The 15937-nt window shown below is 38.9% G+C and overlaps 1 protein-coding gene across 1 annotated transcript in view; it reads left to right on the top strand.

The window, feature by feature from the left end:
- Positions 1-15937, top strand: part of LOC142741924 (nectin-1-like) — an 87991-nt gene that overhangs the window by 61395 nt on the left and 10659 nt on the right. Inside the window, exon 5 of the mRNA XM_075851246.1 lies at positions 6436-6541. Coding sequence (XP_075707361.1) covers positions 6436-6541 — 106 coding nt within the window. The remainder of the gene's footprint in view (positions 1-6435; positions 6542-15937) is intronic.

Below are 15937 nucleotides of genomic sequence, written 5' to 3'. Positions count from 1 at the left end.
GGCGTGGTACTCAGCACAGCACGAGTTCGGATCATCACGGCACTTGACCAGGATAGCACGGGATACAGGTTACAGGAACGGGAAACACTCGGAACTGGAAAACACTTAGGAGACCATTTGCTTAGACATACTAGGGTAACGACAACAACGCTCAGGCATTGCAGGAAGGGACTTGGCCCTTCTTATAGTCCAGGGTGCTCATGGGATAATTTTAGTAATATTTTATTAAGCTCTTTATATTTTACAAAGGCTACAGCTGTACCCTCAGATTTGTATTTTTTAAATGCCCTTTTTTTGTCATGTATTGCCCCTTTCACAGAAGGTGTAAGCCATGTGGGGTTTAATTTGAGTCGTTCATACTTGTTACCTACAGGAATAAATTTTGCACTATAATAACTCAAAGTAGATTTGAAAATCTCCCATTTATCATTTGTTCCATTATTTGACATTAGTTCTTCCCAGTCCATATCCTGAATTGCAGCCCTCATCCTGGGGAAATTGGCTTTCTTAAAATTAAATGTTTTTGCCCTCCCAGCCTGCGTTTGTTTTTTACAGTATAGGTAAAATGTAACTATATTGTGATCACTGTTACCGAGGTTTTCACGAACATTGACATTCCCAACAAGATCTGCATTATTAGAAATGACCAGATCCAACAGAGCTTCACCTCTAGTCGGGTCTTCCACAAACTGGCCCATAAAATTTTCCTGCAACAGGTTGAGGAAATGTCTCCCCTTTGCAGTTGAAGCCGAACCATGACACCAATTAATATCCCGGAAATTAAAATCTCCCATTATCACTACAGTACCCGCCTGTGCAGCCCGCTCCATCTGTTTATATAGCTGAACTTCCATCTCCTCAGTTATATTGGGGGGTCTATAGATTACACCAAAAGTAATTTTTTCAGTGTTTACCTCCCTTTCTAGTTCCACCCACAAGGTTTCAACCTCCTCACAGTCTTCACCCACTATTGTCTCTTTCACACTCGCCTTCATATCACTTCTCACATACAGACATACACCACCACCTTTCCTATTTGTCCTGTCTTTACGAAAAAGTGTAAAACCCTGTAGATTTACAGCCCAGTCATGTGAAGAGTCCAGCCATGTTTCAGCAACACCAACTATATCTATATTTTCTTCCAGTATCAAGGCCTCCAGCTCCCCCATTTTACTTGCTAGACTTCTGGCATTTGTGAACATACACTTTAACTTGCCTGTCAGTTTTTCACTTTTATTATCAGAAATGTGATTTGACATTAATCGGTCCTTTTTATTTACACTGATGTTTTGTAACGAAAGGATCTCCTTATCCTGTTGTCTAGTCCTCTCCCCACATTCTGTTTCTCCCCCCACCAATATAGTCTGACCCCTCTCTAACCTGGCTACCCCTTTTTTTTCTACATTGACCTCCCTCCTCAGCCCTAGTTTAAATACTCCGCCACCCCAGCTAGAATTCTCTCCCCCAGCACAGCGGACCCCCTTCCATTTAGGTGCAAATCATCTGCAGAATACAGTTTGTACCCCAATGAAAAGTCAGCCCAGTGCTCTAGGAACCCAAATCCTTCTCCTCTACACCAAGACTTCAGCCATGCATTTAACTCCCTAAGCTCCCGCTGTCTTTCCTGTGATGCGCATGGCACAGGCAGTATTCCTGAGAATACAACCTTGGAGGTCCTTCCCTTCAGCTTGTAGCCTAGTTCTTTAAAATTATTCTTAAGGCTCCTCCACCTACCATTTATTCTGTCGTTGGTACCGACATGGACCACGACAGCTGGATCATCACCAGCCCCTCCCAGCAATTTGTCCACCCGTTCCACCACATGCCGAACCCTGGCACCAGGGAGACAGCAAACCATTCGGTTGAGGTGGTCTTGGCGACAAATAATTCTATCCGTCTTCCTGATTATAGAATCCCCTACGACTATCAATTGTCTTGGCTTACCTGCATTACCATCCCGCCGACTACTAGCTGGGCTGTTCTCCCGGCTGTTAGGGAGATCAGTATCCACTAGGGCTGCCATTTCTGAGACTGACACCCTCGCATCATCACCCAACTTGGCAATTTTGCCTGGAATGTCAGAAACCGGATCGGCCTTCCTTGTCTTTGACCCCTTTCTACTGCCCCTAACTACATTAACCCAGCTACTTACCTGATCCTGCTCACCCATGTCTTCACCCTCCAGTTGTAACCCACTAACTGCATGCTCTGTGAGCAGCAAGCTCCGTTCAAAATTGTCTATCCTCCTCAGTGTTGCATTCTGCTCCTCCAGATCTCTAATACGAGCTTCCAGGTGAACAACATGCTCACATCTGCCACAGAGATATTCACCCTGGAACTCCGGCTCCAGTCGTGCATACATATGGCAAACTGTGCACTGAAGAAAACCTCCAATCTTGCTGTCCATTATCCCAGTTACAAAAAAACAGCGAACAGGTGTTAACCAAAAAGATAAAGAAGTAGAAGAGCACTTACTTGGGCTTTAACTCCTCTTGTGAACTCCGGTTTTTGGAACTCCACTTAATATACAAACCACTTGCAATTCTACTGTTCTACTGATTTATTTTCAACAGGTTTTCCAGTCTTTAAGAAATATGTGCAAATGGTTTGACTGCAGTCGGATTAGTCACTAATATAACTAAAATGTTCCTGTAAGTTGTTTATCTCCTGCTTGTGTGACCTCCTGTACACTGAACATGTAGTTATCTCCCCTCTCCCCCGTCCCTGTAGTACCAGACATCACACATCACATGCCTCTTATCTCCACTGCTCACTGCTCTCCTCCCTTCCTCTCTGTCTATGGAGGGATTGTGTTTCACATGCCAGGCAGTAGATCGTGCAGAGTACAGCAGCAGAACAGCAGAGCTGTGTCTCAGTGAGTGAGTGATTACAGCACTACCTTACACTTTGTAATAGAGGGGCATACAGGCTCCTATAATTACAGGCAATGTCTGTGAGAGGGGAGAGGAATCATGGAAACTGTAGTCCTTTACATGGTAATCCCGCCAAGAGCCTGCCCTAGCAAAATGAAAACAACAGTGCTGTACAGAGCCGGGCAACATAATGAACATGAAAAAACATTTCTTCTGAGCTATGGTGGCATCACCTGATGAGCATTTAGACACATATAGGTACATAAACTTGGGAAACCCCATTAACCCCTATCCGCACCAGGACGTAACTGTTACAGTTACTGAGTTAATCCCGGTGCACACTGTCGGCGACAGTGTGCACCGGGAACCAGGAGGTCAGCTGTCGCCGACAGCTGACACTCCCCTCTTGCCGGCCAGCGGTCCTTTGCCGCTGATTTCGGCGCATTAACCCCTTAAATTCGGCGATCGGGTGCAATCGCCGAATTTTAGGGGTTTCTAACATATCGGCAGACCCCCGTCCGAAATCGCGGGGTCTGCCGATAGTTAGTATGGCAAACGGAAACCAAACAATGGCTTCCGGGTCTGCCATGGACGGAAGCCCATCAGGACCAACCTTCGGCTGGTCCTGATAGGCTTCCTGTCAGAGTGACAGAAAGTCACTGTGCCGTTCCCGATGCACACTGTCGGCGACAGTGTGCATCGGGAACTTGGAGATCAGCTGTCCCCGACAGCTGACACTCTCCAGTGTTGCCGATCAGCGGCTCATCGCCGCTGATTTCGGCAATTAAACCATTACATGCGGGGCTCGATTGCAATCTCCGCATGTAGCGGGTTTGTAGCGCATCAGCAGCCCCCATGGAATCGTGGGGGCTTCTGATGCTTGTGATGGCACCCGGGGGCCAGACAACGGCCCCCAGGTCTGCCATGTATGTCAGCCTATGAGGATCAGCCTCTGCTGATCCTCGTAGACCAACTGTCAGAGTGACTGTGACGTCACACTGACAGTTGGAATACGTTACGCTACCTAGGTAGTGTAATGTATTCTAGCAGCGATCAGAGCTGCAGGTCAAAAAAAGAAAGTGTAAAAAGTAAAAGAAAAGTTAATAACCAAAAAAATAAAGTGTAAAAAGTAAAAAAAAGTTAATAAAAATGTTTTATAAAAGTGTAAAAATAAAAGGTTTTGTTTTCCTATAATAAGTCATTTATTATAGGGAAAAAATGAAAACGTTAAATAAAAGTACACATATTTGGTATCGCCGCGTTCGTAACGACCCAATCTATGAAACTATAATGTTAACTTTTCCGCACGGTGAACGCTGCAAACAAAATAAACGGAAAACTGTCAGCATCGCTATTTTTTGGTCACCACCCCTCCCAAGATATAGAATAAAAAGTGATCAAAAAGTCGCATTTACCCCAAAATGGTACTAATAAAAACTACAACCCGTCCCGCAAAAAACAAGACCTCCCACAGCTTTTTTGACGAAAAAATAAAAAAGTTACGCCTCAGAATAGCGTGTCTCAGAAAATTAATTATTTTATAGAAACTTAATTTTATTGTGCAAACGCTGCAAAACTTAAAAAAAACTATACACATATGGTATCGGCGTAATCGTACCGACCGGCAGAATAAATGAAAACATAATTTATTGCGCACGGTGAACGCTGTAATAAATAAAGAATTTAAAGCGCCAAAACTGTTTTTTGGTCACCCTAGCTCTAAAAAAGATCCTGAGGGGCCAAAATGCTCACTATACGACTAGAAAAATTCCTTGAGGGGTGTAGATTCCAAAATGGGGTCACTTTTGGCGGGTTTCCACTGTTTTGGTCGCTCCGGGGCGTTGCAAACCCGACATGGCACTGAAAACCAATCCAGCAAAATCTGCGCTCCAAAATCCAAAAGGCGCTCCCTCCCTTCTGATCCCTGCTGTGGGTCCAAACATCAGTTTACGACCACATATGTGGGATTGCCGTAATCGGGAGAAATTGCTTTACAAATTTTGGAAATGAAAAAATTCTATGTTTCCACAGAAAAATAGGTGATTTTCATCTTCACAGACTAATTCCACTAAATTCTGCAAAAAAACTGTGGGGTCAATATGCTAACTATACCCCTAGAAAAATGCCTTGAGGGGTGGAGTTTCCAAAATGGGGTCACTTTGGGGGGGTTTCGGCTGTTTAGGTACCACAAGACCTCCTCAAACCTGACATGGTGCCTACAATATATTCCTAAAAAAAGGAGGCCCCAAAATCCACCAGGTGCTCCTTTGCTTCTGAGGCCGGTGTTTCAGTCCATTAGAGCACTAGGGCCACATGTTGGATATTTCTAAAATCTGCAGAATCTGGGCAATAAATATTGAGTTGCGTTTCTCGGGTAAAACCTTCTGTGTTACAGATTTTTTTTTATTACAAATGAATTTCGGCAAAAAAAATGAAATTTGTAAATTTCACCTCTACTTTGCCTTAATTCCTGTGAAACGCCTAAAGGGTTAAAATATTTTCTGAATGTGGTTTTGAATACCTTGAGGGGTACAGTTTTCAAAATGGGGTGATTTATGGGGATTTTCTAATATATAAGGCCCTCAAAGCCACTTCAGAACTGAACTGGTCCCTGAAAAAATAGCCTTTTGAAATGTTATTGAAAATATGAGAAATTGCTGCTAAAGTTCTAAGCCTCGTAACGTCCTAGAAAAATAAAAGTACGTGAAAAAAAATTATGCAAATACATTTAAATTTAGAAAAATGCAAATTTTTGCAAATTTTTGCTAAAATTTGACGTTTTTCACAAATAAATATTGAATTTATCGACCAAATTTTTTCACTAACATAAAGTACAATATGTCACGAGAAAACAATCTCAGAATCGCTTGGATAGGTAAAAGCATTCCGGAGTTATTACCACATAAAGTGACACATGTCAGATTTGAAAAAATAGGCTGTGTCCACAAGGCCAAAACAGGCTGTGTCCTAAAGGGGTTAAATATTGAGCTACAGCTGAAGTCCAATGTATACATTGAGTTTCATTTAATCTTGGACTGCATCTGTCACTCAATAGTTAAAATCAATTAGTAGCACTACAAAGAGTCTCAGTGTTAGCCTTAGGGCTCATTCAGACGAGCGTGTATCTCGTCCGTGTGACGGCTGTTAAAACAACGACCCTCAAAAAGACACATATATTTCAATGGGGCCGTTCACACGACCTTTGTTTCAACAGAGCGTGTGAAGGGTCCGTAAAAAAATAGGACATGTCCTATTTTCTTGCGTTTTCACGCATCCCTCCATACACTCTAGTCTATGAGAGATCCTTGATAACGCGTCCCGCACGGGTGCATCTCGGACGTGCAAAAACTTCAGTTTTTTACGTCTGAGGTTGCACACACTTGTCTGATCGTAGCCTTAAGTAAGGTTCACACTGTGCGTTTTTGGTGCGTTTTCACATGCGTGTCTTTGTTTTTGGTACATAAACTCCCAAGTCTCTCATTAGGAGTTCATCAACCAAAACAAATACCGTAAACGCATGCTTTAATCTTATCTGTCTTAATGTCTTATTCTTGGTATTTAGTTCCACCACAGATGGTGTCAATTGAAGTTTTTAGAAATGCTGATGGATCACTCCGTATTTTGTGTGAGTCTGAGGCGAACCCACCAGCTGAGTACACTTGGAAGAGGTAAGCAGGAGAAAGAAGATACGCAGCTTTGACTATTTACTGATCTTCTGCAGATGAACTAGAATGTTGTTCGATTTTCTGCAGAAATTTGACCTCAAATAATCTTAAAGGGAATGTGTCGCAAATTAATCATTTTTTTAAATTACGTTACGCATTTTTTTTTTCTTACACAAGGTGGAAAGAATTAAAAATTAAATAATAATTTGACATGTTTTCCTATGTTGGCCACCAGAGGGAGCACTTCACAGAATTACAGCAAGGTGAATTAGGCAGAGCAGCCTGCCCTACAGCTGCTGTAAATGTAGGAGGGAATCTCACCACCTCCCTATTTTTGACTACAAGCCAGGAAAATGTGTCTTCAAATTGCTCAGCATTGTTCTGCTCCCATTTTGGGAGTGCTTTTACAATGGCAGCTGGCAGCTCTAGGACATACCAAATGGCTAAGAATGATGAAAGTCAAGACCCTGTAGTGAAGGACTTTTCAGTTGACAGGTTCACACGGCGTGTATTAGACACTTATTTTTGGCGCATTTTACTTGCCGAAAACTGCATTAAAAAACGATTGATTACGCTTTTCATTTCCATGAATGGTAAAGAGCGCTGTTAGTACATACAACGCACTTTTTCACACGTATGTTTTTAAAAAATACGTTGTGTAAATAAAGAAGTGTCGAGTCAATTCTTTTGCACGTAAAACACGCCAAATGTTCCTATAGTCAATGGGAGTCCTGATTATGCACCAAAAAACGTGCAAAAAGCGCACACAAAATGTGTAAAAAAACATGCGAATAAATCCCATTTACATCAATGGAAAATCGAGCCATTCGTTTTTTACGCATGCGTTTTTAAAAAACGTGTGGCGTTAAAAAGAAGCGTTGGATCAATTCTTTGGTGCATAAAATGTGCCAAATGTTCTCAGTCAGTTGGAGTCCTAACTACGTGCCCAAAAACTTGCAAAAAGCGCACACAAAATCCGCAAACCCCCCCCCCCCCAAAAAAAGAAAAGGAATTGTGCATGGCCCCATAGATATTAATGGGTCAGTGTGCTATCCGTTAAAAAACGGATAGCACACTGAAGCTTTTCACTGAAATGTGCTTGAGGCCTAACTTTATTTGTTTTGTAGGTTCCGCTGGACCTATTGGACTACGTCGTAGATTTAGTGGACTACTGCGATGATCTCCTTTATTTGTTTAAATAAACTGGTTAGCGAGGATTGTGTAAGGAAGTTTTAATTTCAACAAAAATATTTTCTTATGTCTCTGTGTTTTTTTAATACTTTATTAGCGCCTGGATAACGGCAGTTGTCTGTTTGACGATGTCCATTACTAAGGCGGAGCTTAGTGTTAGCCAGTAAAAAGGCTGCAACTAACCCCCCACTATTACACCAATACCCACCGCCACCAGGGATATCGGGAAGAGTCGGGCACAATTCAGTACCCGACCATCTGTAGTGATTGAAATAAAAACTCCCCCACAAAACCCTCGTTAACCATTTCATTAGAAAAAAACAAAACGTCGATCATCGCAGTAGTCCACCACAGCTACGATGTAATCCAATAGGTCCAGCGGAACCTGCAAACAAAAAAATAAAGTGGTGCTCGCCGCTGATTCTTCAAAAGAGCTGATAAGCGGCTATGAAGGATCAGCGGCACACGTGCATACTCCGCTGCACAAGAATAGAACAAAGCTCTGTTGCACGCACACTGCGCGCGCACCTCCCTGCTAAAACAAAGATTTAAAAAAAAAAAAAAATTCTTTCAAAGGTGTACAAAGCTTTTAACCCCTTAGAGAGGCAGACAATTTTCGTTCTTTCATTTTCTTTCATCCATTGGAGCATGCCATAAATGACGGATAAATTCTGGTCCCATCTCTGAACTATCGCCAGAACGGGACTTACTCGACCCCGTCTCACCTGGTTGGCCGCCAGTTTTCACAATATTCAGTATACGGTATTACAAAAGTGTTCGCTTAATTATGCGGGACATTACAATCACAGCAATACCAAATATTTACTGGATTTGTTTTTTAAAACTTTTGTACAATACAACCACTTTTTATTAAAATATATATATATATTTTATTTTTAATTTTTTTATTTTAATAAACTTTTTTTATTTTCTATTCACATGAAGGCAACCCCTGTCCATATGTAAGTAATAGGGTGTACAGTTTGTGGTGTGAACCTAATCTTGAACTGATTTTAGGCTACATCATGTCTCCTTCTCCATTCAGATCCAAAGCTAAAATCAGAGTTTTCCGCGATCTCGTAGTCATGTGACTTAACACCTTGTTGTGAACCCGTCTCCTGCTCTTCTCGTGTAACAGAAAACCAGCAGACGTTAGATTTAGCTGTAGATGTGAGCGCAGTATGAGACGTGATGTAACTCAAGATTAGAAATAAAAAGTATGTGAAAAAATAACACTCACTTCTTACGAGAAACTCAAAAATTGTGACTCGGATGTAAATAACAAGTGATGATTTATTACAGGGTAAGGCCTCATGCACACGACCGTAAAAACACCCGTTATTGCGGGTCGTTATTACGACCCGCAATAACGGGCTCATAGGCTTCTGTTAGCCACGGGTACCTTCCCGTTTGCTCACGGGAAGGTACCCGTGCCGTTAAAAAAGATAGAACATGCCCTATTTCATGCCGTAATAACGGCACGGGCATCCCATAGAAGTCTATGGGGCTCCCGTAATCATGGGTGGCTGCGTGTGTTCACCCGTGATTACGGGAGCGTTGCGAGGTGAGGCGAGGTCAGGGGACTACCCGGTCTGCAGGCCACAGCCCAGTGGCGTAACTACCGCCGGGACTACAATGAAAACTATGGCAGAGCGGGGAGGTATCTCCCCGCTCTGCCATAAACAAGACATGTATCCCCTATCCTGTAAAAAATAAAAATAAAAGACGTTCATACTTACCGACAACTCTCCAGTCCGGTCTCCCGCCCGTTGCCTTGGTGACGCGTCCCTCTCGACATCCGGGCCGACGTCCTGGATGACGTTTCAGGCCATGTGACCGCTGCAGCCAATCACAGGTCAATCACAGGCTGCAGCGGTCACATGGACTGCCGCGTCATCCAGGGATGTCGGGCTGGATGTGAAGAGAGGGACGCGTCACCAAGACAACGGCCGGTAAGTATGAATTTCTTTAACTTTTATTACAGAAAAGGCTGTCCCTTCTCTCTATCCTGCACTGATAGAGAGAAGGGGCTGCCGATTAGTGCAGTGCTATTTTGCTGCCAAAAACGTGCTCGTAAATACGGGTGGAATACGTGTGACACCGGACCCATATTTACGAGCACGGGTTCGTAAATACTGGTGCAAAACGGGTGGAATACGTGTGACACCGGACCCGTATTTACGCCAGTATTTCCGGGTGTGAAAAAATACGGTCGTGTGCATGAGACCTAATAAAGCAGGTTATTACATACGGGGCGTCAGCAGTCATTTATCCAGGAGACGATGAACCAGATTTGTACACGTGTGAGGTAAAAAACTATTTGGGAGTGAACATCGGAAACGTAAAGATCGTGGTAAGTTTATTGTCCATTTGTTATATGTACAGCTGGTATAAGTTATACATCTTCCTGTATATAGTGATATGGAGCATGCTGGTATAACCTGGGTATCTTCTGTATATAATTATATATGTACAGCTGGTATAAGTTATACATCTTCTTGTATATAGTGATATGGAGCATGCTGTTATAGCCTGGGTATCTTCTGTATATAATTATATATGTACAGCTGGTATAAGTTATACATCTTCTTGTATATAGTGATATGGAGCATGCTGGTATAACCTGGGCATCTTATGTATATAATTATATATGTACAGCTGGTATAAGTTATACATCTTCCTGTATATAGTGATATGGAGTATGCTGGTATAACCTGGGTATCTTCTGTGTATAATTATATATGTACAGCTGGTATAAGTTATACATCTTCTTGTATATAGTGATATGGAGCATGCTGGTATAACCTGGGTATCTTCTGTATATAATTATATATGTACAGCTGGTATAAGTTATATATCTTCTTGTATATAGTGATATGGAGCATGCTGGTATAACCTGGGTATCTTCTGTGTATAATTATATATGTACAGCTGGTATAAGTTATACATCTTCTTGTATATAGTGATATGGAGTATGCTGGTATAACCTGGGTATGTTCTGTATATAATTATATATGTACAGCTGGTATAAGTTATACATCTTCTTATATATAGTGATATGGAGTATGCTGGTATAATCTGGGTATGTTCTGTATATAATTATATATGTACAGCTGGTATAAGTTATACATCTTCTTATATATAGTGATATGGAGCATGCTGGTATAACCTGGGTATCTTCTGTATATAATTATATATGTACAGCTGGTATAAGTTATACATCTTCTTGTATATAGTGATATGGAGCATGCTGGTATAACCTGGGTATCTTCTGTATATAATTATATATGTGCAGCTGGTATAAGTTATACATCTTCCTGTATATAGTGATATGGAGCATGCTGGTATAACCTGGGTATCTTCTGTATATAATTATATATGTACAGCTGGTATAAGTTATACATCTTCTTGTATATAGTGATATGGAGCATGCTGGTATAACCTGGATATCTTTTGTATATAATTATATATGTACAGCTGGTATAAGTTATAAATTTTCTTGTATATAGTGATATGGAGCATGCTGGTATAACCTGGGTATCTTCTGTATATAATTATATATGTACAGCTGGTATAAGTTATACATCTTCTTGTATATAGTGATATGGAGCATGCTGGTATAACCTGGGTATCTTCTGTATATAATTATATATGTGCAGCTGGTATAAGTTATACATCTTCTTGTATATAGTGATATGGAGCATGCTGGTATAACCTGGGTATCTTCTGTATATAATTATATATGTACAGCTGGTATAAGTTATACATCTTGTATATAGTGATATGGAGCATGCTGGTATAATCTGGGTATCTTCTGTATATAATTATATATGTACAGCTGGTATAAGTTATACATCTTGTATATAGTGATATGGAGCATGCTGGTATAATCTGGGTATCTTCTGTATATAATTATATATGTACAGCTGGTATAAGTTATACATCTTCTTGTATATAGTGATATGGAGCATGCTGGTATAACCTGGGTATCTTCTGTATATAATTATATATGTGCAGCTGGTATAAGTTATACATCTTCTTGTATATAGTGATATGGAGCATGCTGGTATAACCTGGGTATGTTCTGTATATAATTATATATGTACAGCTGATATAAGTTATACATCTTCCTGTATATAGTGATATGGAGTATGCTGGTATAACCTGGGTATCTTCTGTATATAATTATATATGTACAGCTGGTATAAGTTATACATCTTCTTGTATATAGTGATATGGAGCATGCTGGTATAACCTGGGCATCTTCTGTATATAATTAAATATGTACAGCTGGTATAAGTTATACAACTTCTTGTATATAGTGATATGGAGCATGCTGGTATAACCTGGGTATGTTCTGTATATAATTATATATGTACAGCTGGTATAAGTTATACATCTTCTTGTATATAGTGATATGGAGCATGCTGGTATATCCTGGGTATCTTCTGTATATAATTATATATGTACAGCTGGTATAAGTTATACATCTTCTTGTATATAGTGATATGGAATATGCTGGTATAACCTGGGTACCTTCTGTATATAATTATATATGTACAGATCGTATAAGTTATACATCTTCTTGTATATAGTGATATGGAGCATGCTGGTATAACCTGGGTATCTTCTGTATATAATTATATATGTACAGCTGGTATAAGTTATACATCTTCTTGTATACAGTGATATGGAGCATGCTAGTATAACCTGGGTATCTTCTGTATATAATTATATATGTACAGCTGGTATAAGTTATACATCTTCTTGTATATAGTGATATGGAGCATGCTGGTATAACCTGGGTATCTTCTGTATATAATTATATATGTATAGCTGGTATAAGTTATACATCTTCTTGTATATAGTGATATGGAGCATGCTGGTATAACCTGGGTATCTTCTGTATATAATTATATATGTACAGCTGGTATAAGTTATACATCTTCTTATATATAGTGATATGGAGCATGCTGGTATAACCTGGGTATCTTCTGTATATAATTATATATGTACAGCTGGTATAAGTTATACAGCTTCCTGTATATAGTGATATGGAGCATGCTGGTATAACCTGGGTATCTTCTGTATATAATTATATATGTACAGATCGTATAAGTTATACATCTTCTTGTATATAGTGATATGGAGCATGCTGGTGTAACCTGGGTATCTTCTGTATATAATTATATATGTACAGCTGGTATAAGTTATACAGCTTCCTGTATATAGTGATATGGAGCATGCTGGTATAACCTGGGTATCTTCTGTATATAATTATATATGTACAGATCGTATAAGTTATACATCTTCTTGTATATAGTGATATGGAGCATGCTGGTATAACCTGGGTATCTTCTGTATATAATTATATATGTGCAGCTGGTATAAGTTATACCTCTTCTTGTATATAGTGATATGGAGCATGCTGGTATAACCTGGGTATCTTCTGTATATAATTATATATGTACAGCTGGTATAAGTTATACATCTTCTTGTATACAGTGATATGGAGCATGCTAGTATAACCTGGGTATCTTCTGTATATAATTATATATGTACAGCTGGTATAAGTTATACATCTTCTTGTATATAGTGATATGGAGCATGCTGGTATAACCTGGGTATCTTCTGTATATAATTATATATGTATAGCTGGTATAAGTTATACATCTTCTTGTATATAGTGATATGGAGCATGCTGGTATAACCTGGGTATCTTCTGTATATAATTATATATGTACAGCTGGTATAAGTTATACATCTTCTTGTATATAGTGATATGGAGCATGCTGGTATAACCTGGGTATCTTCTGTATATAATTATATATGTACAGCTGGTATAAGTTATACATCTTCCTGTATATAGTGATATGGAGCATGCCGGTATAACCTGGGTATCTTCTGTATATAATTATATATGTACAGCTGGTATAAGTTATACATCTTCTTGTATACAGTGATATGGAACATGCTGGTATAACCTGGGTATCTTCTGTATATAATTATATATGTACAGCTGGTATAAGTTATACATCTTCCTGTATATAGTGATATGGAGCATGCTGGTATAACCTGGGTATCTTCTGTATATAATTATATATGTACAGCTGGTAGAAGTTATACATCTTCTTGTATATAGTGATATGGAGCATGCTGGTATAACCTGGGTATCTTCTGTATATAATTATAGATGTACAGCTGGTATAAGTTATACATCTTCCTGTATATAGTGATATGGAGCATGCCGGTATAACCTGGGTATCTTCTGTATATAATTATATATGTACAGCTGGTATAAGTTATACATCTTGTATATAGTGATATGGAGCATGCTGGTATAATCTGGGTATCTTCTGTATATAATTATATATGTACAGCTGGTATAAGTTATACATCTTCTTGTATATAGTGATATGGAGCATGCTGGTATAACCTGGGTATCTTCTGTATATAATTATATATGTGCAGCTGGTATAAGTTATACATCTTCTTGTATATAGTGATATGGAGCATGCTGGTATAACCTGGGTATCTTCTGTATATAATTATATATGTACAGCTGATATAAGTTATACATCTTCCTGTATATAGTGATATGGAGTATGCTGGTATAACCTGGGTATCTTCTGTATATAATTATATATGTACAGCTGGTATAAGTTATACATCTTCTTGTATATAGTGATATGGAGCATGCTGGTATAACCTGGGTATCTTCTGTATATAATTATATATGTACAGCTGGTATAAGTTATACATCTTCTTGCATATAGTGATATGGAGCATGCTGGTATATCCTGGGTATCTTCTGTATATAATTATATATGTACAGCTGGTATAAGTTATACATCTTCTTGTATATAGTGATATGGAGCATGCTGGTATAACCTGGGCATCTTCTGTATATAATTATATATGTACAGCTGGTATAAGTTATACATCTCCCTGTATATAGTGATATGGAACATGCTGGTATAACCTGGGTATCTTCTGTATATAATTATATATGTACAGCTGGTATAAGTTATACATCTTCTTGTATATAGTGATATGGAGCATGCTGGTATAACCGGGGTATCTTCTGTATATAATTATATATGTACAGCTGGTATAAGTTATACATCTTCTTGTATATAGTGATATGGAGCATGCTGGTATAACCTGGGTATTTTCTGTATATAATTATATATGTACAGCTGATATAAGTTATACATCTTCTTGTATATAGTGATATGGAGCATGCTGGTATAACCTGGGTATCTTCTGTATATAATTATATATGTACAGCTGGTATAAGTTATACATCTTCTTGCATATAGTGATATGGAGCATGCTGGTATAACCTGGGTGTCTTCTGTATATAATTATATATGTACAGCTGGTATAAGTTATACATCTTCTTGTAGATAGTGATATGGAGCATGCTGGTATAACCTGGGTATCTTCTGTATATAATTATATATGTACAGCTGGTATAAGTTATACATCTTCTTGTATATAGTGATATGGAGCATGCTGGTATAACCTGGGTATCTTCTGTATATAATTATATATGTATAGCTGGTATAAGTTATACATCTTCTTGTATATAGTGATATGGAGCATGCTGGTATAACCTGGGTATCTTCTGTATATAATTATATATGTACAGCTGGTATAAGTTATACATCTTCTTGTATATAGTGATATGGAGCATGCTGGTATAACCTGGGTATCTTCTGTATATAATTATATATGTACAGCTGGTATAAGTTATACAGCTTCCTGTATATAGTGATATGGAGCATGCTGGTATAACCTGGGTATCTTCTGTATATAATTATATATGTACAGATCGTATAAGTTATACATCTTCTTGTATATAGTGATATGGAGCATGCTGGTATAACCTGGGTATCTTCTGTATATAATTATATATGTACAGATCGTATAAGTTATACATCTTCTTGTATATAGTGATATGGAGCATGCTGGTATAACCTGGGTATCTTCTGTATATAATTATATATGTGCAGCTGGTATAAGTTATACCTCTTCTTGTATATAGTGATATGGAGCATGCTGGTATAACCTGGGTATCTTCTGTATATAATTATATATGTACAGCTGGTATAAGTTATACATCTTCTTGTATACAGTGATATGGAGCATGCTAGTATAACCTGGGTATCTTCTGTATATAATTATATATGTACAGCTGGTATA

This window comes from Rhinoderma darwinii, chromosome 2, assembly GCF_050947455.1.
Source record: "Rhinoderma darwinii isolate aRhiDar2 chromosome 2, aRhiDar2.hap1, whole genome shotgun sequence".
Classification (NCBI taxonomy): Eukaryota; Metazoa; Chordata; class Amphibia; order Anura; family Rhinodermatidae; genus Rhinoderma; species Rhinoderma darwinii.
The sequence above is the reverse complement of the archived record's forward strand: the minus strand, read 5'-3'. Positions and strand labels throughout refer to the sequence as shown.